The sequence below is a fragment of the Rhinolophus ferrumequinum genome, chromosome 15 (assembly GCF_004115265.2).
Source record: "Rhinolophus ferrumequinum isolate MPI-CBG mRhiFer1 chromosome 15, mRhiFer1_v1.p, whole genome shotgun sequence".
Lineage (NCBI taxonomy): Eukaryota > Metazoa > Chordata > Mammalia > Chiroptera > Rhinolophidae > Rhinolophus > Rhinolophus ferrumequinum.
This window is the reverse complement of record NC_046298.1, coordinates 48,980,917-49,006,064: the sequence shown is the minus strand read 5'-3', so window position 1 is coordinate 49,006,064 and position 25,148 is coordinate 48,980,917. Positions and strand designations below refer to the sequence as shown.

Here is a 25,148-nt window from a genome sequence, read left to right as displayed (position 1 = left end):
ACCCTCCTCATACCTCCCACCCACAGCCGGCGCGGGGAGCGGACTGCGCAGGCGCGAGTGCCAGTACCGGGGGCGGGGGGCACCTCCCCAAACACCGGAAGTCTCCGCCTAACGGGCCGAGCCCGCGCCTCCGGTCCTAGGAGGGGGCGGGGCCGCAGCCCCTCGGCGCGCGGAGCCATAGAGCGCAAACGGAGGACCCGCATCCTAGACGCGCCCGGAAGTGGCTCCCTGAGAGCCGTTTCGCACCATAGAGCTCGGGGGGGCGGTGGCTAGGGGGTCGCGGGCTCGCCTTCCTAGAGCGGCGAGGACGGGGTGGAGGCCGGAGGGGGGGGTGGAAAAGGGAGGGGGGAGTGGCGCGGGCGGAAGCGGCCTGGAAGGTCACTTCCGGCCTGGGCGCCCGTCCCCCTGACCCCAGGGTCTGAGTCGCCGCTGCCGCCACTGCCACCATCCGCGAGGGAGGAGAGAGGAGGAGGAGTGCGGCGCGGCGGCCCCGGGACCGAGGAGGTGAGGGGAGGGTGCGGGGGCGGGGGGCGTGCGCCCGGGGCCAGGGAGGCGCGCCTCGGCAACCGGGCTGTGGACGGGGGGCGGGCGGGGAGGCGGGCGGCGAGCGCGACTGGGTGGTGAGTGCGCGTGCGCGCCACTGGGGGGGCGTGAGGGCGCGCGGCCGGCGTCGCGGGGCGGGGCAGACGGGGGCGCGCTGGGAGGGCCGCGGGCGAGCGCGTGCGCGGCGGGCAGTGCGCGTGCGCGGCGGGAATGGAGCGCGCCCAGGTGGAGCGCGCGTGCGTCGCGCCGGGGGCTTTACCCTGGAGCTTCGCTCCGGGTGGGGCCGCCGCGTACCCCCAGCCTTCCCCGCCGGTTGTGGCCGGAAGTGGTGGCGATTCCGGGGGGAAGTTGAGGCTCCGTGGGGGAGGGGGCCACGCTGGCCGAAACGGCTTGACCGGAAGCGGCGGCCCGGGGGGGCCAGTCCAGGTCCCGGCCTGACCCCCACTGCTTCCCATTTTCAAAGCTGCCCGGGTCCGTTGCTGCCTCGGGCGAGCCGCGTGCGGCCTTTGATCCGAGCGGTAATTACGAGCATTCTGGCCGACGGAGGCTCATTCATTCCCTGGCGCGGGCGGGGGCAGGAAGCGCGTGCGCCGGGAAGGAAGCGACTGGGCCAAGGTCAGGCCCCTAGTGCCCCGCGGTGCAGGATGAAGAGGGTTGCTGGGCCTCCTGGCGACCCGCAAGGCCTTCTGGGCGCCGAACCGCGCGCCCGGTATCCCCCGACTCTTGGCCACAAAAGTGGACACCCCAGTTCGTGGAGATGAGTGCCCGTGGTGTCCTGCAAGTTCAGGATGGCGTGTTCAGACAGAAAAGTGACCCACAGGCGGGAGAGCCAGCAGCGAGCCTGGACGCAGGATCTTCAGTGCTTGGCACCAAGGACAGGGCCTGAAGCAGGCCAGTGGAGAAGCACATCTGGAAACAGAGTGCTCACCTGGTGACCAGAGCCCTGATGGATAGGTTCAGGGACTGTGGGAGCCTGAGGAGGGCACCCAGCCCAGCCCAGTGGACAGGGGCCGTCAGAGTTTTAGGAATGGAGTGATTTGGTCTATGCGTTTTCCTGTTTCCTGGTGGAAGACCCCAAGTTGGGCAGTGCTGAGGATCCAGCTGGGAGGCAGATCTGGCCTGGCTCCTGGAAGCACAGTTGCTGTTGATCCTGACTTATCTTCTTCCTAAGACCATAAGCCTCTTTGCTAAATGCAGCTGGCATTCACCTGCTGCGTCTTCTGCAGTCCCTTCAGCCCTCCTTAGCCCCAGAGAACACTCAGATCAGGTTCTTCCTTGTGTTATTTCATGTCTTCGCTCTTTTCCTCTTGGAAGCCTTCTAGACCTACCCCCCACCCTGGTGGTGCTGAAGAATGACAGTGCCTGGTCCGTGGGTACTGTGTTTCCCCAAAAATAAGACCTAATCGGAAAATAAGCCCTAGCATGATTTTTCAGGATGACATCCCCTGAACATAAGCCCTAATGTGTCTTTTGGAGCAAAAATTAATATAAGACCCGGTCTTATTTTCGGGGAAACACGGTAGATAGCACTGCAGCCTGTTAGCCAAGAGCTTGGGGGTCAGAGATCTGCGTTCAAATTTCAGTTCCATCTTTCATACCTTTGTGACCTTAGGGAGCTTTAACCTCGGTTTCCAACTGGATAAAAGAGGGATGATGATAACAGTATTGATCTTGGTAGGAAGGCTCCTAATCCTTTCCTTTTAGAGCCAGAGAGGTGGGTGTAGAGAGTGTGGAAAGGATTCTGGAGCCAGACGTTCCTAGGCCGCTCTCCTCCAGTCCTCAGCTTCCTCTCCTCCAGTCTTGTGACCTTGGACCTGCCACTTCCGCTTTCCCAGGCTCAGTTTCCTCTTCATCCCCTAAGGTGGGGAGCACAGTTCACCATTCACTGGATCAGCCTTGTCCAGTGCTGGGCACATGGACACAGTCCTTTGCTGTAGGGTAGGAGAGGAGGGTCAGTCAGCACACATTTCTCAGTGTCCCCCTGGGCCAGGCCCAGATTTGGGTGACACTGGGCAGCAGTTGCTCTCCTGGAGCCACTCAGAGGCCTGTGGGGAGACACACGCACAGGAGCACGCGGCAGAGGGGCTGGGGTTGCAGACTAGCTCCTGGGAGCTGTCGAAGCCCAGGGGGGCCCTCTGGTTGCGGGAGGATATCCAGGGGAGGTAGCACGTCCTGAGTCTTGAAGAACAGAGGAGTTGGCCGAGAGGACCCTGGACTCCAGGGAGGATGGCGGTGAGCTCTGGGCCGGCAGTGCCAAAGGTCCGCCATGTTCTCCGGCGGCTGCCTGGCTGTCCAGGGTCGTTGGTTGTCACTGCTGGGCACTGAGCTTTCAGGGTACCTGCGCCCAGATGCATCCCCCTGCCCCTAACCTGGCTCGTTCCTCCTCGGTGCTGCCTGAGGCCTCGCGGCGGAGGCAGACTGCAAATGATCACAACTCGCTTGCTGAGCACTTGGCAGGTGCCTGCCCTGTGCCCGGTGCTCACTGTGCTAAGCCCTTAGGATGGAGGTGGTCCCCCATTTTAGGGGGTCGGGCCTGAGCCCCAGACCCCACAGCAGCATTGGAGCATGGGTCTACGTCAGATTCCAGATCTTGGCCCTTTACCATAATGGTGTCGTCTTTGTTGACTTAATTTCTTTTGGCCAAGGTTGGGGTCTGGGAAGACAGGCTGTTCTGAGGCCTCTTAGGTGTCAGTCATTGGGCTGGGGACTCGGGGCTCTCACTCCCGTGGAGCACAGCCACAGGCTGGCTCGGGACCCCCAGCTGCAGCCCCTCGTTCAGGTGTGACTTTCACAGGTGGCAGGAGGAGTTGGGACGGGTACACTGCCAGTGTTAGCAGCACTGTTGGATGAGCACAGAAAGCTATGGGGTTTCTCTGTTCTGTCTGCTTGGACGTTGGTCTCATAGAACATGCTTCTGTCTGATGCTGAGTGGGGAGTCCCATGTGGCCTTGGAATGGGCGATGCAGTGGACCCTGAGAGGCGTCAGGCATGGTCCCGGCCTTGAAGCTCAGGCCGTTCAGAGAGTCTTGGATTGTTGGGGCTGCTGCGTGGGTGTCTGTGCTGGGAGCTAGTCCCTGCCCTCCCTTAGCATGAAGTCTGCTGGGTTGGGGGTGGGGGACCCCACCTGCGGCATGTAGGACTCAGCTGTAGTGATGGGAGTTACAGGGTCAAGTGCCAGTGTCCTCAAAGAGAGAAGGGGAAGAAGCTGCCTTTGCGTCTGGCCGACCCAGTTCATCCCCCCCGCTGCTCTGGCTGTGTGACGTTGGGTTGGCCCTTGAGCTTGTCTGAGCCCTGGCATTAGGCTCTGACAATCCAGTCAATGTGACAGCGGCACTAGGCACTTACTAGGTTCCTGGCTTCTCGTTGAGCACCTCACCGGCATCATCTCATTGTTCACAGAGAGGTGAAGGGCTTTGCCCAAGGTCATATGGCTGGTGGGTGGGGGGCCAAGTGTAACCAGCCTGCCTGAAGAGGTTGTCCTCCGTCGCTCCATGTGCTTGTGGGATTAGGCTTTTGTGCCTACAGCAGCCTGTGCCCAGAGTCTGCCATGTAGCCTGTCCTTGATGAATGCCTTCTGCAATTTGAGAAGTGAGGACACTTGAGCTGAGGGAAGAGAGACATCTGGGAAGGCTTCCTGGGGGAGGTGCTGTTTTCGCAGGGCTCTGGCATCAAATCTTTAGGGAGGAGGTGGATGAGGTGGAAGTGTCTGCAAGAAAGGCCAGGGAGGGGGAGTCACATCCACCCAGAGGATGGGGCGTCTGGCCCTTTGGCCCAGTTGAGGGGTGACAGCTATAAGATGGTCCGTAGGTGTGTCAGGTCATTTTGTGGGGGGGAGTCTAAGAGTATTTTCGTTTGTTTAAACAATTGTCAACATTTAAGAATCAGGAGCATTCACAGTCCTTTCTGAAGGCCTGGGAACCCCAGATGGCGGCAGGTGGCTAGGGTGGGGCAGTGGCTGCTCTGCTCTCTGCCAGTCCTAGGTGGGGCTGCTGCCATAACAGTAGGTCAAGGTTCTAGAATTCTAGAATCTTCTCTTTCTCTTACGGCGAGAGTGGGGAGTGGTGATGGGCTGCACCTGTCCACCCTGGCCTAGCTCATTTTCTGGCCTGGCCCCTGGGGAGGGTTGGGAAGGACTGGAAGGTGAGCGGGGAGGGGGAGGGTGGGGGGCTCGGGGGTATGGCTGGTGCCTGATCCTCAGGATGTGGGGAGGGTGGGTGGCTGACAGCAAGTGTGTGAGTCTTGGGAGGCCAGGTGGGAAGCTGCTGGGGGGTCCAGAAGTGACAGGAGGGGGGGAATACTGTGCTGAACTAGACTTACAGGAGGCACGCAATCACGGAAGACGGTGAGCGAGAGGAGGAAACGGGGCAGGACGCTAAGGGACTGTGATGCTCAACTCTCTAAATACACTGGAAAACCCGAATGGGGTGCAGGGCATAGTCTGCGGGATTGGACCTACCTGCTGACTCCACACGGGGTGGAAAATCTACAGAGACTAGTCTCCATGGGAAAACCAGAAAAAGCTCCAAAGAGACCCCCCAATATTCAGACCACAGGATGGCCCACAGGGAGGGAGGGGCAGGATGGGTTTCAGGCCTGGAGTGGGGGGAAGCTGCTCACGGGAAAGGAAAGAGAGGGGGGCTGGTCATGGGGGTGGAGAGGCTTGTCTGCAGCCCATGGGACCACTTGGGGATCACTCCAGGAGTGTCCAGCTGGGTTGCAGAGGGTCTGAGGGGCTGAGGCAGCCCCCGAGATTCCGGAGTTGAGCTGCAGCCATGAGACCAGACCCTAAGGAAGGAAATGGGGGACATGCTTCTAGACGGTAGTAGATGCTAGGAAGGAAATCAGCCCTGCGCTGTGATATGGGGCAGGGCCTAGGAGGCCTGGGCAGTGACATTTGAGCTGTCCCTTGAAAGGTGAGACAGCCCAGGCAGGTGGAGGACTAGGACGTGGCTTTCTAGGGAGAGGAGGTGGGGCGGTGGGCAGTGGAAGCAGGAGGGGGAAGTGCTTTTGCAGGGGTGACCGCCAGGTGGGCCCATGGGGCCTGCGGAAGACTTTGGATTTTGGACTCAGTGCAGGGGGTGCTTTAGGCAGGGGAGTGATAGGAACTGAGCTGCCTTTTGAAAAACAACAGTGTTACTGAGATACAATCCTACTGTGCAGTCTACCCAGTTGCAGCATATTTAGTGGTGTTTAATCACAGACAGGTGTAACTGTCAAACTGTCACCACACTGCTTTTAGGACATTGTCATCCTTCTGAAAAGAGACTACCCCTCCCCACCCCAGGAGCCACTGAGCCATGTTCTGTGCACATGCCTATTCTGGACACGTCATGTACATGGAGTCACGCCTGTGTGGTCTGTGTTTGGCTGCATTCCCTGGGCATGTTTCGAGACCCACTCGTGATGCAGCAAGCGTCAGTGCTTGCTTTGTGGCTGTGACATTGTGGTGTGTGGCTGAAGCACAGTTTACACGTCCGTTCACCTGTGGATGGGCATTTGGCTCCAGCTTTTGGCTGCTGCACCGTGTGTTCCTGTGAGCACGTGTGTGTAGTGTGTGATAAGTGTGTTTTCACATGTGTTGGGCATGTACCCAGAAGCAGAGCCGCGGGTCACGTGGTGGTTCTGTGTGTGGCCTGAGGAGCCGCCCGTGTCAGCTGCCCCCTCTCACATTCCCACCCGCAGTTTCTCCATGTCCTTGACACACGTGCTGCTTTCGGCTTTTATTCTGTCCCCCCGGCACTGTGTGATGGGACCTCAGTATGCGTTTCATGAGGAGTGTGTCCCTGAGGGCCGTGACATGGAGCATCTGTCGTGTGCCCATCAGCCTTTGCGTGTGTTCTTTGGGGGAATGGCGAGTTCGATCCTCTGTTTTTAATTGGCTTGTTTGAACTGAGTGACTTACAAAGATGAGTTGCTCTGTGGTCTGGGGAAGGGGCTGTAGGGGTGAGCGGGCGGGGGGGAGGAGGAGAGGGGTGGGCTGCACGAGGCTGCGTAGGGCGGAGTGTCCAAGCTGAGAAGTCCTTACTGCATTTGGTGCCCAAAAGGTTGCAGGGAGCAGTGGGTAGGGACTGGCTGGGAGGTAAGGGGAGGAGGCGAAGGAAGGCAGAGAGAGGGGTGAGGGAGGGACGCAGCGAGCAGGCGCTCGGCAGCAGGTCTGGCACAGATAGGAGGGGGCAAAGGGCGGACTGGGGCAGGATGAGGGGCGGCTCTTTCCTGCCTCGGAGCAGCTGGGGCAGCGGCTGTGGGAGAAGCCGGAGCCGGGCTTGGCAGCAGAAGAAAGGGCTGGGTAATTGGTAGGCAGGCGTCCAAAGGAGGTGGGTGGGTCTAATAACAGCAATAACAATAATTTGTCTACAGCTTAATACCCGCGGGCCCTGTCAGCTCTGCGCTAATTGGATTGCTGGGGTGGGCTGCGCAGTGCAGGTTCTGCTGGGTGAGGACGCGGCCGCATGGTGGCAGTATGACTAGGGGCTTTGAGCTGCCAGCTGAGAGGTGGGGCACTGGGTGGGAAGGTTGGCAGGGCAGGATCCACCTCCTCCCTGAGGAGGACATCTGGACTGGCCCGGGCCTTCTCCAGGGCACGCTGGGGACCATGTGCTCCAGGGAGCTGTGGGCCCTGCCACCTAGGTCGGGACTGCCCGGGCCACAACCCTGGCGCTTCCTGTCTGCAGGAAGATGGAAAAATGTTATAGCCAGTTCACCCCTAGATGGCAAGGGGCTGCAGCCCCCCTACTCTGAGATCCTGGTAGGACTCAGAGTCCCTGGGATCAGGACGAGAGGCCTCAGCAGCTACGTGAGTGAGCAGGACAGGAAGGACCTGGCTGAGCTCTGCTGGACGCCCTTCTTCACTCACAAGGACCCCGCAGTCACACCGCCTGGTCCCCACACCCAGCTCTGCGCTGCCTGGGTCCCTGGATGCAGAGGCCCAGTGCATGCACAGAACCCATTGGGAGCTGGAGGGCAGGGTCCAGGCAGGTGGGTCGTGTGCCGAGGCCCACGCCTTCCCTCTGGGCTGCAGTCTGGCCTTTTCTGCCCGTCTTTAGGGGAGTGAGCTTGGCCTCTGGCCTCTCAGGGTTTCCGGCCAGGACTGATGCAGGTTAAGAGAGAAGCCTAAGAATCGTATTTCCATGAACACGAGGACCCACAGAAGTGAGCAGGCCAGAGCGCTTGTCCTCCAGGCGACAGAGTGGTAGGTAACTGCCGGACCTGGGAGATGAGAGGAGCAGCGATCCTTGAACCGCTCTGTTCGTGCAGATTTCTCTCCCGGTCGCGACTCTGTGCAGCCCGAGATAAGCCTGTTTCTTCCTCCTGTTCAGGAAGCAACTTCACGTGGGGGTTTCATCTGCTTCAGCACGAAAGGGGAGGTGGAACGTCCTTGTACCTGCTGCCTCCTTGAGGTCAAGATAATCCAGCAGAGCAGCCTGTTGTGTGTGGTCTCAGGGCCAGCCCTCCTGCTCCATTCCTGCCTCACAGCCTTCGTGCGCGCGCGCGCTGTTTCTCCATTGGTTCCCTGTCGGCCGTGCCCTGGGCAGTGGGGCTCCTGGCCATCAGTAAGCACCTGCCGAACATGCCGCATGGCCCCAGGCAGGTACATGGCCCCAGACACCTTGCCTTGAGCAGACAGAAGGAGCCCCAGCTGCCTGGCCCAGGACTGCCCCAAAGCCTCGCAGGTTTCCTCCCTGCGGGAAGCCAGGCCTGAGCTGGAGGCTGGGGCTGGGGAGTCCTTCCACTCCAGTTGTTCCACTTGGCAGGCACGTTTGGAAGAGAAGAAGGCAAAGGCGTGGTCTCTGTCATCTCACCTCCTCAACCCCCATAGCGCTTGGCGTCTTTCTTCCTGTTCTTTTTTTAATGTTTATGGTGTATTTGTACAGTTTTTGAGTCTATTTTTTAATTGAGATATGACTCGCACACTGTAAACTTCGTCCCTTTGACGTCTACAGTTCAGTGGTGGTTAATATATTCACAGAGTTGTGCAGCTATCACCACTGTCTGGTTCCAGAAGGCTTTCGCCACTCTAAACACCCTGTGCCCAGGAGCAGCGCCTTCCATCCCCACCCAAGCCCCTGGCAGCCACTTGTCTCTGTCCTGGACATTTGTGTGTGGCCCTTTGTGACTGGCTCCTTTCACCCGGCCTTTGGGAGGTCTCCGATTTTCGGCTGCTGCGAACATTTGTGCACAAGTCTTATGTGGACATGTTAGGTTTCTCGGGTGCATACCCTGAGTGGAAACCGCGAGACCGATTTCCACAGAGCCAGCTGCCTAATTTGCACACCGCCACTGTGCGTGAGGGCTCGTGCGGTGCTTGTGTTGACTGTGTGACCTGAGTGCCCGCACGGCTCTGTCTCCTGCTTTGCCCCTCAGGGTCCTGCGATTGTCCTCTTGTGATGCATAGACCTCATGGCTATCAAAAAGAGTCAACTTAACAGTCTTTTTCAAACCCTTATTACAGAAGCAATTACCCATTATTGTGGGGGGAAAATGAAGATGGAAAAATGTTATAGCCAGTCTTCCTGTTATCAGCGGGCCTGGCCACCGACCACTGTTGCCGAGCCTGTGACACCTGTGGGCCCATGTCCATATGACATATTTGCAGTGTGTCCCCACACGGGACTGATGGGTTCTTTCCACTTTTCCTGCAAGAAGCATTTTCTGAGGTTTAGGTTTCCCCCTCAGATGAGCTGGGGTGGGGTCATCGGTCAGGGGCCGACTCGCGACTGTGCCGTGTCATCTGGCCTGCAGATCTCACTGTCCCTGCTCTGCCATGTTGCAGGTGCTGGCACCCAGTGGGTCTCAGGGCAGTTCGGGGAGGGGTCTTGGGGGCTGAGAGGTGTGTCTGAGGAGCTGGTGCCCCAGCTCACCAGGAGACAGACTGCTGTAGGCAGGTCCGTACGCGGGGCCTGGCTGAGTGGGCCAGCTGGGCAGTGTCCGGACACCACAAGTCTCCTGGGAGTTGCTGTGCCTCTGAGCCCAGCATCACCTGTGCTAGCGACCTAGCTGCCCCGCCATGGCTGCTGGTGTCCAGGTGTGCTGCTGCATCTCAGCCCATTTTCCCACCTGTAAGGCAAGTGTGACGGTGCCCATCTCAAAGGGACCTGCATTTCAAATGACTCCTTTGTCCCCTGTGGCCTGTGAGGCTCCACAGGAGGCTGCCCACATCTGTGGCACCCCTGGCTGCTGTGGCCAACCTGGGCCTGCCTTGGGCCTTGTCCCCATTGACCCTGCTGTCTGTGGTCCCTCCTCCTGGGAGATCTGCTGGGCCTCCCTGATCCTCCTCCTGCCTCCATACGTGACAGCACGTGGCAGCACTGGCCTGCGTGCCTGCATGTGTTGGAAAGGGGCCGCTGCAGCGAGTGGCTGCAGCCTGCGAGCTTCCCCCCAGATTGTGTGTGTCCTCAGGTCTGTCCCCTGCCGTGGGGCTGGGGCCAGGCCTCCCCAGTCCCTCAGATACCCACTGCCCTGCACCTTGTCTGCGGGTCCGTGGGGCCACTGTGAGCTGGAGCGCAGATCGGAGCCGATGCGTCCCTGCCCTGTGGGCCCACTGTTCATCTGCCGTTCTGTAAACTGTGTCCTCTTTTCTCGTCCCTTTCTAACAGGGACCCACACATGGAGCTGCGGGAAGAGGCCTGGTCTCCGGGGCCGCTGGATTCCGAGGACCAGCAGATGGCCAGTCATGAGAACCCAGGTGAGGTGGGCTTGGGCAGTTGTCAGCTGACCCCAAGCCCTTCCCCGGACCCTGGCTCCCTTCGCCTCCCCTCCTGTGGTTCTGAGATCCCATCTTTTCCTCCAGAGGCCTTGGCCTCGGCCTCGGCCTCAACCAGGCCGTCTCCTGGGCTGGGTAGAGTCAAGTTTCCTTCCAGCTGCACATCCCTGGGGGCCGGTGGGGACCAACTTGTCGCTGTCTCTTGTCAAGGGTGTCCCCTCCTTCCTGTCCCTCATGGCGTGGCCCCTGTTCCCCCAGTGTCTTGGGCACTCAGCCCCATTTCTAGTTGGTCTCTCGATTCTCCCAGGCAGGAAACTCTTTAGACCAGGGTGGCAACTCCAAATACTGGCAGGGCCTAGGATGTGACAGGGTGGGGATGAGTCGAGGCGTGTGGGGAATGACAGGACTGAAGAGCAGGGTGTGGGTCGATTGTGGGTGGGAAAGCTGGGTGTCTGCGTTTTTATGGGAAATCTTCCACTTTACATATTGGCGACGTGTTTAAAGCTTGGGTTGGATAAAAGTCATCCCTCAGTGGCAGCGGTGCTCCCTGTTTCCAGGGGCTTTCACACAGGGCCTCTGAGAAATAAAGTGTGGGCTTTTTTTCATGTGGCTGTTGATGCGTCTTCATGCCGGGCGTCATGCTGGCACTGGGTCCGCATGTTTCTTACTGTAAAGGGTCAGAGCAGAAATATTTTCAGCTTTGCAGGCCACGAGCTGTAGAGCAGTCACCGACAGACTGGAAATGAATGGGTGCGACCATGTACCAATAAAACTTTATTCACAAGACAGGCGCTGAGTTGGCAACCCCTGTGCCACCATTGTGTAGTCGTCTTAAGAGAAAGGTTATGAAGACCTGGATGAGAGTGGGGGCAGGTTTTATAAAGCACCTTGGCTCCTTCTGCTTCTAACACCAGAGGAGAATGAAGAGAAGCTTTCTGCGGGCAGGTCCAGGCGGCCTTGATTGGGAGGAGGCCCGGAGCCTTAGGGCCGGGTGCTGCTGAGGACCCATGGCCAGTGGGGTGCACACTCTCCCGCCCCTGGTGGTGAGGACTGTCACCCATCCTTCCCCTTTTTACCCCTGGGCTTGCTCCCTCTTCTTCCTGTCATACAGCCTTGGCCTTTGTGCCTTGTAAAAATTAACTTGAAACTCTTGTTCATTGTGGAAATTTCAAACACAAATATTAATAAATAAAGTGATGCCTCTCCATTTTCCCCCACCCATCTTCAGCAACTAGCAGTACTTGGTCAGTCTTATTTCACTATTTGTGCCCCAAGTTTTGTGGATCTTAATTTCCTGGAGTATTTTAAAGAAAATCCCAGACGTTACATCATTTCAAACCCATAAATTCTCCAACAGATAAGGACTCAAAAGAAAAAACCAAGCAAACCAACAACAACCCAAAACAACTACAAAATGTATAGCTCACCCAACAAAAGATTACTCCTTAATGTCATCTAATATCCAGTCGGTGTTAAAATACCCAAAATTGTCTTTAAAATATATGTTAATTTTTAATTTTACAAGTCATCCGTTAAGTCATTCTCTTTATAAAACCTTTAGAAAGTACAGGTGGGTTCTCATGTTCCCCTTGTCCAGTCTGCTTCCCCCCACCCACTCTCCCCCACTGGGGGTCTGTTGGAAATCTCTGCTGGGGTGCCACCACCTGTGACCTCCCCCTAGCTCAGCTGTAAGCCCTGTGGCCTGGATGCTTCCAAGTGCTGTGTTGAATCGGAGTCTCCTGTGACGTGACAGTGCTAGGTGACCCGCCGGGTGGGGGGCGGGTAGGGGAGCTCCCCTGGTCTGTTTCCACAGGTTTCCCTCTGGCCTGTTGGTGAGGGAAGTGGAATCCGGGGGCAGGACAGGCACACGGAGGAGGGGCATGTGGGGGACAGGCCGAGCTCTGTGGAGAGGACGGGTCTGGATTGTGTGAGCACTCCAGGTGGAAGGAAGGTAACCTGTGGGCTCTCACCCCTGCGCAAGGCGCAGCCTGGCCCTCCGCTGCTCCAGCGCCCCCGGCTGAGTAAAGTCCTCACCTGGCTCCGAGGCCCAGGGGTCTGCAGAGGAGGAATGGCAGAGGGGAAGGAGAGAAGGGTGCCGTGTGGAGAGAACAGGCAGCAAGGAGGCAGGGCTGAGCCCCGGTGGGCAGAGTGGGGCTGGGAGACCGTGGGTGGGGCGCAGAGGGTTCCTCCGAGTCCCAAGTCCCCGTGTAGGGCCAGGTGCAGGCTGTAGCTTTGAGAAGGTGGGCGGATGCCAGCCCAGACTCGCAGCCACGCTGTAGGACAACCCTGACCCTGGCGCCGGAGCCTGGGCTGCGGCCCTGGCATCTCCCTGCACTCAGCGCCCTGTGCACCTGATCTGTGCGTCTCCTCTCAAAATACATCCAGAATGAGGCCAGTCTGCCCTGCTAGGCCCAAGCCGCTGGATCTCAGACCTGGATCGCCAGCTGCCCTGACCTTCCCGCCATCCCGGCATCTACCATTGTCGTCCACCTTTGTCCACAGCTGCCAGCAGGAGCCTCTTGAATTAGAGGTGAGGTCCTGGCTCACTGGAGTGGTACTGGTGCCCTGCACTGCTCACCTGGCCTGCGGCCACCTGGCACATCGTCCCCAACAAAGATGTGGGCAGCCTAACTCATGTCACAAAGAGGATTCCAGCAAAGACCGCCTCTCCAGAGAGCTCTGCCTAGTGGGGTCAGCATAGACCTGCATGAGGAAAAAGGGCTGCCTGCTGAAGATGTGACCAAATGGAGAGGGCAGCGGCTGGCATAGATCAAAGGCCCCATGAAGAGCTTGAGGAAGGAGATGAGGCAGCCTGGCAGGACGGCGGGGACCCTCTCAGCTGCCCAGAGAACCCACCCAACAGCCGGCTGGAGGTGGGTGGTTTCAGGGGTGGTTAATTCAGTCATTTCTCCATGAGCCACTGATACAAGGGCCCTGGTGGCCTCTGTGCCGTCCTGAGATGGCACTTCAGCCCCAGCCATCACACCCTCCTAGGAAACACCAAAAGAAGTAGGACAGGAAGGGTAGGATGAGGGAAGCTTTTGGGCATCTCTCCCTCTGTCCGCCCCCCTCTTGGGTGTCACTGGCCATATTGAGACACATGACATGGGGAGGTGGCCTCAGGGTCACCATGACTGGCTTATTCCAGGTCAGTCCTGTGCTTGGGACTTTCTGGCCAGGAAGAAAGCGGATCGACTGGGCAGCACCCAGAAACATCCCCTGACAGAGCAAGGCTTTGCGCAGTCTCAGCAGTGCTTTGGGACCCCGGGCACATTGTCCTTGCTGTCCACTGAGGAGCTGTGGGCACCCTTTCCCCAGGCAGGAGCTATCATGAGTCCAAGGCTCCTTCCCTGAGGCCAGTGGCTTTGCAAACTCAGTGTTCTCGGAGACTGTGGGCTGGGTGCAGTCGAGGAGGTGGGCGTGGCAGTTGCCAGCAGGCCGGGCTCCAGCATAGGAAGTCTGCAGAAAAGATTCCAGCCCTTTCTTTCCTCAGAATTTTGAACCTTCCCACCCTAATGATAGTAAAGCACCTTGAGAGACATGGCAGAGGGGACACTTGTCACCTGGGGCAGGTCCAACTTCCTCTGTTTTGGTGAGCTGGCTCTGGAACTCCCATGGTGTGTTCTTCCAACTGTGCCAAAGCCTGAAGTCATTTATGTGCTCAGTTCCCAGGTCTGCATACACCCCAGCCCCACGTTTGTTTATATGGGACTGAAATAAAAGCTTCATAGAAGAGTCCTCGTGTACTGACAGCACACACAACGCTTGCTGCTCCTGCCCTTTGTCATTCACCCGCTAAATCAAGTTGGCCCCCACTGCCAGGCTGTGACCCTCAGGGACCATGCTGCTCGGCACAGCTCCGTCAGTGACTGAAAAGAACTAAAGTCAGTTTTTCTTCCAGATGAGATGGACTTACCCAGGGCGTTTGGGGAGCCTCAGAAATGTTACTGTTTCCCCCCTGTATTTGAACATTTGCGGCAAGAGTGTCCAGAGTCCCCGAACTAATGCTGTTTTCAGTGGCGGCGCTCCACAGCTCATCGGGGCAGGTCATGTCACAGAATTGTCATCACACCCTGTGGGCTGGGGGTACTGATCATAGATGCTGGGGCAGGAGAAGGATGGCGAGGAGGGCAGACCCACTGGCCCGTGGTCAGGCAGTGCTCCCTGCCCGGCTGCGGGCCCTTTCTCCTGGTGGCCTCAGCCTGGAGGAGGTGATGGCTGTGGGTCGGGAAGGGGGTGCTGGGAGAGCCATCCCGGTGCGTCTTGAGCCTTAGCTACAGGCATTCAGAAAGAGAAGCAACCCGACAAGTGAATGCACATGCGGAAGACATCCTGATTCTGAGGAGGGAGCTCTCCCGGCAAAGATGTCAGCTGGTGTCATGGAAATCAGTGGCCTGGGCCAGGCTTCTGTCCCTGTCAGCTTGCTCTCACGGCCCAGTGCGCTTGAGACTCCTCTGAGAGGTCACCCAGGACGCCCGGTCTGAATCCAGGATGGTGCAGCCTTTGATCTCAGCAGATCCCTCATGAAACAGCAACCGCATGGCAAACCCATCCCTCCGGGCCACTATGAAAACATGCCCTAAGTGCGAAGGTGTCCCCATGAGCCCCAAACTAGAGTTGCGTCAGGGTAAATAGCCGCCTCACGTCTGTGTGTGAGCAACGTCATACATCACACCCTCTTCGCATGTTCGCTAGCGTCGTCTCGGGGACAGTATTGGAGTTCTTTGTGCCTGCTGTGCGTGGTGTTGGAACATGGGGACCCCCGCTGCCCACGTGGAGCTTCAGGTCTAGTGAGGAGCGGGCTGGAGAACCTTGCCCGGGATTCGTACTGGGAAGGAACCTGCAGAGCGCGCCTGGGGCTGCCGAGCCTGAGGCGGGGCCAAAGCCCAGGGGCGGGGCTGTGCTCCATGGGGCGGGGTCAGAGCCCTGCTGGAGTCACCATCCCACGGTAGTTCAGGCCCAGGGACTGGCCCAAGCCGCATGGGGGAAGCAGAAGTGGCAGGTGCACACAGACCAGTATCCAGACCGGGCGAATTGGGGGGGAGGCAGGCTCATTTATCCCGGGAGACTGCTCGGCCAGGCGTGGTGCAAATGTGTGATTGGCTTTGTTGGGCTGCTGGTCTCTGGATGTATCCCCACTTTGCAGACAGCAAGACCCTGGCTCCACTGGGTACACGGATCCACAAAACTAGGGACCAGTGCGAGGACGTCTGTAATAAAGGCTACATTACGCGGAGGTTGCTCACCCAGTTAATGGGGCCAGCACGCTGGTGCTGGTCTGTGATCCCATTAACCGTTCCTTTTTCCCTTCCTCTCCTCTCTACTCCACCCTGCGGTCCGGACAGTGTCCTCGAGCGCAATTGTGGCCCCACTCTCCCTGGCTTGTGCACTTTCAGGGTGCTGCCACCCACTGCCCCTGGCCCAGGGTCCGAAGGCCCAGCGCTTCCTTTACGGCTGGCTTTGCCGCCCTCTCCCTCTCTCTCTCCCAGGGAGCTCTCCCTGGAAGCCCCCTGCCCCCAGTTTGGTGTCCCTACTATGTCCCAGGCATTGTCCTAGATGTGGGGGAAACTGCCGTGAAGGAGAAATCCTAAGGGCTGGGTAGTGAACAGATGAATGTTTCCTGAAGTGCCAGGGACTGATGGGCACGCTGAGGAAAATAGGGAGGGTAAGGGGTGGAGACCGATGGGACACCTCCAAGGGCCAGGTCTGTGCAAAGTTGCGCACTGACTGGGCGCATCCACGTCCTGTGTCAGGTGAGCCTGCGAGGCACACAGGTGAGTTGAGTGGGTTACCTGTGGCCTCTCTGACTCCTCTCTCCTCCCATCTTCTTGCCTTCTAGTGGACATCCTCATCATGGATGATGACGACGTCCCCAGCTGGCCCCCGACCAAGCTGTCCCCTCCCCAGTCGGCACCCCCGGCCGGCCCCCCGCCCCGGCCGCGGCCGCCCGCGCCCTACATCTGCAACGAGTGCGGCAAGAGCTTCAGCCACTGGTCCAAGCTGACACGGCACCAGCGCACGCACACGGGTGAGCGGCCCAACGCCTGCGCCGATTGCGGCAAGACCTTCTCGCAGAGCTCCCACCTGGTGCAGCACCGGCGCATCCACACGGGCGAGAAGCCCTACGCTTGCTCCGAGTGCGGCAAGCGCTTCAGCTGGAGCTCCAACCTCATGCAGCACCAGCGCATCCACACGGGCGAGAAGCCCTATGCCTGCCCCGACTGCGGTCGCAGCTTCACGCAGAGCAAGAGCCTGGCCAAGCACCGGCGCTCGCACAGCGGCCTCAAGCCCTTCGTGTGCCCGCGCTGCGGCCGCGGATTCAGCCAGCCCAAGAGCCTGGCGCGCCACCTGCGGCTGCATCCGGAGCTGTCGGGGCCTGGCGTGGCGGCCAAGGTGCTGGCGGCCAGCGTGCGCCGGGCCAAGGCGCCCGAGGAGGCGGCCGCGGCGGACGGCGAGATCGCCATCCCGGTGGGCGACGGCGACGGCATCATTGTGGTGGGCGCGCCGGGAGAGGGGGCCGCAGCGGCCGCGGCGGCAGGGGGCCCGGGGGCCAAGACGCCGGGGCCCCGCTCGCGGCGTGCACCGGCCCCCAAGCCGTATGTGTGCGTGGAGTGCGGGCAGGGCTTTGGGCACGGGGCCGGGCTCTTGGCACACCAGCGCGCCCAGCACGGGGACGGGCTGGGGGTGGCGGGGGCCGAGGAGCCGGCGCACATCTGCGTGGAGTGCGGTGAGGGCTTCGTGCAGGGCGCGGCACTGCGCAGACACAAGAAGGTCCATGCCGTGGGCGTGCCCTCGGTCTGCAGCCGCTGCGGACAGAGCTACTACCGGACCGGCGAGGACGACGAGGACGACGAGGACGAAGCGACTGGCGCCAGGTGCAGCGAGTGCCGGGGTGGGGAGGCCCGGTAGGGGCGGAGGGCCCGAGGGGGCAAGGCCCCTCGGGCTCGGCGGGAAAGACGGCGCAGGACCCAGAGAGCCGTGGAGAAACGGACTGACGGTGGCCACGGACCAGCGGCGACCTCCACGGGGTGCAGTGGCCTCCAGGAGGCGCTGGGGGGCGCTCACTTGGTCGCCCACCCTCCCTGCCCCCTGTCCCTCGGCCTGGCCTGCTCCTGCTAGGTTCTCGGTCGAGCCCGAGATAGACGTGAACTAGAGACCAAGAGATCGCAAACCCCATGAGTGAAAGACCGTTTCCCGCCTTCTCTTCCCTCACCGTCAGGGAGCGTGGCAAGGAATGGAGAGCAATTCAGCCCTTTCGGTTTAGAGGGTGGCCCCAGAGAGGGAAGGGAAAGAGGGGTCCTTTTCCCTTTTAGAATTTTCTTTTAATCGTCCCCATCTGACTCCACCCACCACTATTTTTTCTCATCTCCCCTTTGGTCCCATCCTTTTTTTTCCGCCCGAGCCCTTTCTCCCCATCCTGGGTCTGGCGGTGCAGGAGTGTGGAAGCAGAACCAGCCCTGGTTCCAAGCATGCTTCTCGGAGAACGGGGTCTCTACTCCTTGGCCTGGGCGCGGTGGAAGAGGGGTGTGAGGGCCAATAAATGGCACTATCTGATTGTCCCTGCTGTGCTTGGTTCTTGGGGAGGGAGAAGGTAAGACCTCTGGAGGGGACACCTGCCAGGGGCCAGGCTGGAGGAGAGGCAGCCAGCAGGGCAGCTGCCCAGTCAGTCCACATCCTGCCAGGGTGTAGACCTGGGTTGTTGTGGGCTCTGAGTCACAGAGGGGTGGCTGTCATGTGTCCAGGCTTGTGAGAAACGGGGCTCACATTCCCCCTTTTTAAAGGAATCCTGCAAGTTTGTTCAAGGGACAGCGGCCGGTGGCTTTCCTCCAGCAGCCCTGAAGCCCCTCCCTGTGTCCAGCTGCTGGGAGATTTGGCACCTGTTCCCCGTCCTCACATCCCACCGCAGTGGACGGCAGTCTTGGGGGTTGCGTCTCCCTGCAGGAGAGGCGAGTGACCCTGCCTGGGCCACTACTTACAACGATAAAGCTACACGGCCGAAGGAGAGAGAGGACTGGTGGGCCCCCAGCTGTCCCCTCGGGTTTGACGGCAGGAGCCACTGGGGGGCGGGGGAAGAGGAGCAGGGTTTTGGCAGCTGTGTTCAGGTGCCACTGGTTCCTGACGGCTCCACAGTCATCGCAGCAGTGCTGTGAGGTGAACACTGCTAGTGTGTCTTCTGGGGTGGGGCCCTCTCATGCCAGTTCCAGTTTCCTGCGACCCGCAGCCGGAGTCCTGAGGACCCATGTCCTTCATATCTTGGGATGCTGCAAGGTGCTGTTCTGTAGGGGAGCGAGCCCGGCCAAGGGTGCATTCAGTCTGGCTGGACGGTCACAGTTGTGCAGAAGGGAGTTGGAGAAGGGACATCGTTCCTGTCACTTCTGCAGAAGAATGGACAAGTTGACAGTAGAGGAAGAGCTGAAGTTCAGTCCTGAATCTGCCACATGGCACTCTGCAGTGTGGACAGATTATGGCCCCGCCCCTGGGGGGCTTCAGCTCCTCATCTGGAGAGACTCAAAACCAAGCTCTGTGTGGCCATCTGGCAGGTGGGAGTGTGGCTCCCTGGGAGGATGTATTAGACCTTCGCGGTTGGGATGGTAGGTCAGAAAGGCCTTGCTTGGAAATTGGTGAATGCAGTTTAGTTTGAGGTCTTGGGTCACTTGAAAGGAGGGAGGGATGAAACTTGTTTGTCCAGAGAGGGCACAGGTACTCAGGGATGGAGACAACATTGCCTAATGTCTGTAGGACCCGTGGGTGCTTCTGGAGAGAGGGAGAAGAGTCGTGGGAGCCTGGGTGGCAGGAAGTGCGCCACTCAGAAGCCGGCAGTTTGGTTTCCAGCACCAGCTCAGGATGGAGCTGGAAGGCAGGACAGTGAGACTGCTTTCACACCTGCCTCGTCCTCTCCTACCCCAGGAGGTGGTGACAGGAGCTGACACCAGGGCAAGACAGGTGCAGGGCCCATTCCCACGGCCACGTATAGGCTGTGTGACCCTGGGCAAGTGAAGTAACCCCTCTGACCCTCGGGTCCCCCCTCTTGCCTGTGACTGTTTCTAGGGCTGCCCCAGGGTCAGTAAGTGCTGGTGCTCAGTCTCTGACAGCTCTTTCTTTAAAGCCCGGGTGAACCAACCTAAACACGTTTGTGCCCCATTTTGGTCTAAGGACCTTCAGTTTCCGATTCTCTCTTTAGTATTCATTCAAGAGAATTAAGTTCTCACCAGAAACAAACATGAAATACGCGAGGTGATAGGCGTACTAATTAACTAGATGGTGGGAACACTTTCACATGTGTACATATGTCACATCAACACGAAGTGCACTTTAAATATTTTACATTTTATTTGCCCATTATGCTTTAATAAAGCTGAAAAAAATACAAAGAGAAAATTAAGGTTTTGGCAGCCCACACCAGTAACTTTTGACTCCTTTTCATGATCTTGAGCCAGAATTTTAAATCAGATGTGGCATAAAAATAGTGGGTTATCTGGCTTCTGTTGAAACAATCCAGGGCAACACGAGCTTAATGTTGACAGGACAATTGGCTGGAGTTGTGTGTGTGTGACCTTCAGAGTCTGACACGCCCCGCCCCCCCCCCCACCCCCCCCAGCCCAGAGGCAGGGTGGCTGTTGTTCTTGGTAACAGGACCCTGAAGCAGGGATCTTTACAGCTTGCAGATCCAATGCATCTTGAGTTTCCCTTTTAGCTGGTACAGTTGGTTCTGGAGGCCAAGGATTTTGACTTTGGGACAACCACTCCACATTGTAACTGGAAAAGGCAAATGCTGGTTCCAATGCAAATTCCACGTCATTTTATATAAGTGACCAGAGAATCCACGGAGTTTGGTATCTGCAGGTGTGTGTGTCCTGCAGCCAATGCCCCATGGATGCTGAGGGACAACTGTGTGTGTTTTTATGTACATGTTTATACATGCATGGGTGTCTGTGTGTCTATGTTTCTGTGTATTTGTGTGTGTGTGTGTGTGTGTTATAATCCATTCGTCTTTTCCCTTCCACTTAACTCCCAAAGAATTTTGGATGGGAGTGGGTTGTTTCTGGCCCGGTCCGTTTCACCTCCTCTCCTGCCTGGATGGACAAAAGTCTATCCACGAATCCCCGCCTCCCCATGCCGCTGGGGCAGGTCCTTCAGCACCGCGGACAGAGCCCAACTGCTGCGTCTTGGTGACAGAGCTCAGCTTCATCCCCACTCAGCACCTTTAAGGTTTGCAACTGTCACGAGGGGGCATTATCCCCATTTCACAGACGGGGAAACAGGCTTAGGCGAAGCTCCGTGTTGCCTGCAGCCTCAAGCTACTAAGTAGCAGAGCTTACGAGTGAATCAAATGCCCCCACTCACGCTGGTCTAGACTGCATGGAACACTTGAGGGACTGCTGCGCCACCAGCTGGCAAAGCAAACAGTCTGTTTTGGTGGATAAAGTCATTATGACGGATGGGGGCTATGCCAGGCTCAGGAGTTGATATGATTGGTCACAAATTAGACTTAAAAAGAATAGATACTTGGAGGAAAAGCTTACTTACTGAGACTCATATTGATTCCCATATTCCTCATTCCTCTCCCTACATTATCCTTTGAGATACTCAGTGCATGCACACGTGCCTTTTAGAATTAATCTTTCAAGCAGAATGTACCATGTGTACTGTTCTGCCACATGTATGTATCTGTGTATCTGTGTGTATCATGTATCTATCAATCCTTGTTATTTCTAATCTATGTATCCTTTTATCTATAAATCTGTGTATCTATATCTATCTTTGTATCTGCGTATATGTATCTATCGGGGGTGCCAAAAAATGTATACACATGACTTGTATTCATCTTTTGTTATTGGTATATATTGAGTATTTAATAGTTTTTTCCTTTCTTAAAGTGTGTATACATTTTTTTGGCATCCTTTATTTACCATCTCTCTATACACATATGGCTGTCTATCATCTATGTGTGTATGTATCTATGTTCTCATCTGTTTTATCTATCATCTATGTATCTATCATCTATTATATCTGTGCATGTATGTCTATCACTTATGTATCTATCTACAGATATATCTATGTATATTATCTATCATGTATGAATGTATGTATATATGTATGTATCTATATATCATCTATCCATCATTTATACATCTATCATGTATCTATCATCTGTCTATCTATCTATCTATCTATCTATCTATCTATCTATCTATCTATCTCTCTCTATCAAGATTGTTCCAGAGAGGCACATATACATCGTGTTATTTGCTTTAATATTTTCCAAACGTTTCGTTGTGGATAAATTTTCCTTACCTAGTCCCAGTCTGATACACAGTTAGATTGTCTCCAGTCTTGTGCTACTATACCAAGGCTACAGAAAAATCTCTTCATTCCAATGCTGGCATCCATGAGCTGCATGAAGGGGTGTGCATTTGAATTCTGACAGATAAGGCCTCTCCCCGGAGGTTAGACTGTGTCCCCAACAGTGTCCGCAGTGACTGCCTCTGCATACCCTCCACACGTGAGGGTGTTGAGATGGCTGATATCCGAGAGACTCTGGGAAGGACGATACAATGTAACACACATCTACTACGTGCCTGGCACTTCACGGATATTATCTTGCCTGATCGTCACCCTAATGCTGTGACGTAGGAACTGTTCCCTCTTGCGCAGAGGGAGAAGCGGCCTCAAAGAGATGACATAGAGACACTGGGTTCTGGCCCCTGGGTTCTGCCACACACAGTATAGACATAGCTGGATTGTGTTAATTTGTTAAGTGAAGTGCTTGAAGATCTGTTCAGCACTGTCGTTACCAACAGGATAAAAACACTGCTCAGAACCCCATCTTGTTCTGAAGCTTCTCTGTCCAGCCGCCTGGTCCTGGACCTCAGTGGTCTCTCTCTCTCCTTAGCTGCGTTCACTGCTGTGGGTTAATCCAGAACGGTTTGGCGGCAGCCTTCTGTGTGCCGACTCCATCACCGATGCAGGCTAGACTTGCTCGCTGCAACCTGGCGAGGTAATAGCTCCTAGTCTAGAGCTTCCTTGGGGGTGGGGTGAGAGGTGGGAGCCTCTAGAAAAACGCTGGTCTCTGCTGCCACCGTCTGGATTCTTGAGAACAGCACATGTCTGTGAAATGAAAAGACTGGCTCCAGAATGAGGAGCAGTGGATTTGTGGTCACCATAGGTTTGCCTTTTCTAGAATGTCATAGAGTTGAAATCACACAGTGTGCAGCCTTTTCAGATTGGCTTCTTTCACTTAGTCAGATGCAGCTAAGTTTCCTCCACGTTTCTTCATGCTTTCATAGCTCATTTCTTTCTTTAAGTAACGAATAGTATTGTATTGTCCGAATTGGCCACCGTGTATTTATCCACTCACCTCCTGAAGGGCACCTTGTTTGTTTCTGAGTTTGGGCAATTACGGATAATGAAGCTACACTCTTGGGTGTCCAGTAAACAGTTGTCCCTCCTATGGAAGAAGCAAGAAGTGGCTGGCACCCTCAGCACTGTGTGCTCATGTGGGATGGCCTGTGAGCCCATCCGTCAGTGGGGTGCGGGGAAAGCTGCTCGCGGGGCTTCTGAGGGAGGTTTCCCCACTGAATGTAGGGCAGGGGTCGTCAGGCGGGGGGACTGTGCCCCACAGGTAACATCTGGCAATGTGTGAAGTCACGGCTGGGGCTGTGCTCCTGGCGTGTAGCGGGCAGAAGCCAGGCATGCTGCTCAACCTCCTACGCACACAGCACAGCTCCCTCCGCGCCGCACGCGCCGAGGCGGCCGCACACGTCAGCAGTGCCGGATCGGCGCCTGTGAGCACCTCATTTCTCCTCGGTCTCCTCTTTACAAAGATAAGAACGGTGCTCTACTGTCACCTAGTGAGCACCAGCGGAAGTTCAAGGGAGTTGCAGAGAGGCGGCATCCTGACTTCCCAGGGACGTGGAATTAGCTAATCCTGCAACTGCCCATTGACGGGCTCCTGAAGTGGGGAGCGGGAAGCTTCTAGTCAGTGACTGCAGGTCAGGCAGGTCAGGTATTCCGTTACTTGTAGCTTAAAGCTTCAGAATGCGTATGGCTTCACACAAACACAAACCCTGCACTTTCCCCATCTACAAAGTGTACACAGTGGGTAGAGGTGAATTCTTATCGTATGACATGGGGGAAAGGGTCCTACTGGAGAAAATGACAAGTGAAGAGCCCAGAGTCATCAAGGAGGCAGCTTCTCCCCACCCCGAGTCTCCACCCCATGGACAGAGGTACCAGTCAGGGCAATACTGCTGGGATCGCTAAGGGTTGCCCTCCAGGAGAGGGTCCCTGTCGTCTTGGGCTCTGCCTCCCCTGTGCAATTGTAGATATAACTGTGCATGCAGGCTCTGGACAATGGGGACATACACACCCGACACTCGGACTGTAAATCTCAGGGCTTTGGGAGGTAGTCTGAGAACCTCAGTCGCCAGGTGAAAGGACCTCTGCTCTCATGGGAGGAGGGGCATTGAGGATCTCCAGACCCAGTCCATTTGCTGTCAGGTGGAACCTCTCCAATGACTTCCTACTGTGCTTAGAATAACCCCAGTCCTCACGTGATCTGGGTCACATCCCTCTCTGCCCATGTTCCAGGTGCCCCTCTCCTCATATCCTGGCTCCAACCTCAGGGCCTTTGCACCAGTTGTCCCTGTGCCCTAACACCATTCCTACGTGGTAAACTCCTCCTTGATATTCAGGTTCTGCTTAAACATTACTTCTTGTGTCAGCCAGGGTTCTCTGGAGAAACAAGACCAATAGGATATATAACAAATAAGATCTATAATAAAATACAACAAAATCTATTCACAGCATGTACCTGTGTTTATTATGAGGAATTATTTATTATGAGTGATGATGGCAGCTAAGTCTCACCATCTGCCATCTGCAAGCAGGAAAGCCAGTGGTGCGATTCAATCTGAATCACACAACCCACGTCCCATTGGTCTAATGGACAAGCCTGGTATAGTGTGAACTAATTCTTCCAGAACACGTAAGTGATTAAAAGGTATTTCTGCAAAGAAACCACAGATTGAAGATAATGCTAATAACATAAGCCCCAGTAGACGACGGGGCTGATAATTCTCGTACGCCTGCCATAAACCTTTCCTCAGCCACACACAAGGGCGAGGGAGGCTGGCCAATCACCATCTGATTTGATCTGACAGAGAACAAGCCTAAAAAAGTTTAGGTGTGAAAAATTATGCTTGAATTTGAAGATCAAATGAGTTCATTTATAGGTAAGTGCTTAGAAAAGAGCCTGGCACACAAGAAGGGGTGTGTATTACCTATCATCGTCAAGGATTAGAGAATACATATGAGAAATCATAAAAAATATCTATTGGTAAGAATGCAAGAATTTCCCAGCCTCTGGGAAGAGATTGTTTGTTTTGTAGCCATGGTAACAAGTAGCTCCCCAAACAGGTTTAAACCCGTTCAGTGGATCCAAAACAGCTTGCCTCAGTGCATATGCCTTTGTAAGCCAACCAATGATTCAACTTTAGCTCCTGAAATGCAACCAATTAGCAATGATCCACTTTGATGAACACACCTGTTAGTGCCAATCAGTCTCACTTGAGTAACTATGTGTCAACTCTCCCCAGTCATCAATCCCTAAATTCCGTGTTTCCCCAAGTTCCTACCGACATAAGGTCAGAGAAATGGTGGTAGACCAGTTATCTTTGACTGCACTAACCAATACATTTGTTTATATATCAGGTTTTTGAGTGATAGTCACATCATTCTTTGACGTTCAGATATGGGCTTAACATTTTTTTTCAAACACCAGCAGAGTTATCAAAATTTGGGGGCCATGTGTAAGGACCTAAGTCCTGCTATCTCTGCTCTTGAATCACATCCCCAATGACCAAGAAGGCCACTTGACACTTTTTCCAAATGCTCAGTATTTATT

General features: G+C 56.3%; 1 protein-coding gene across 5 annotated transcripts; it reads left to right on the top strand.

Moving 5' to 3' along the window:
• The first annotated feature begins 138 nt into the window (after window positions 1–138).
• Window positions 139–17,802, top strand: ZNF787 (zinc finger protein 787). Of its 5 annotated transcripts, none has more exons than XM_033127778.1 (3): window positions 139–504; window positions 10,137–10,225; window positions 16,083–17,802. In XM_033127778.1, the coding sequence occupies exons 2-3, from the start codon at window positions 10,147–10,149 to the stop codon at window positions 17,150–17,152; spliced, it is 1,149 nt and encodes a 382-aa protein (XP_032983669.1). In that variant the 5' UTR covers window positions 139–504; window positions 10,137–10,146; the 3' UTR covers window positions 17,153–17,802. The 5 variants fall into 5 exon arrangements, with proteins under 5 accessions (XP_032983669.1, XP_032983671.1, XP_032983670.1 ...); XM_033127780.1 differs by lacking the exon at window positions 139–504 and adding an exon at window positions 751–1,061; XM_033127779.1 differs by lacking the exon at window positions 139–504 and adding an exon at window positions 1,411–4,683.
• Window positions 17,803–25,148: the final 7,346 nt, after the last annotated feature.

Excerpts from the sequence above, each read along its gene's own strand:
- ZNF787 (XM_033127777.1), top strand. The coding sequence starts at position 7,671 with ATGAACACGAGGACCCACAGAAGTGAGCAGGCCAGAGCGCTTGTCCTC. Across the intron at positions 7,733-10,136 it reads GTCCTCCAGGCGACAGAGTG|GGACCCACACATGGAGCTGC; the intron begins GTAGGTAACTGC and ends CCTTTCTAACAG. Across the intron at positions 10,226-16,082 it reads GGCCAGTCATGAGAACCCAG|TGGACATCCTCATCATGGAT; the intron begins GTGAGGTGGGCT and ends CTTGCCTTCTAG.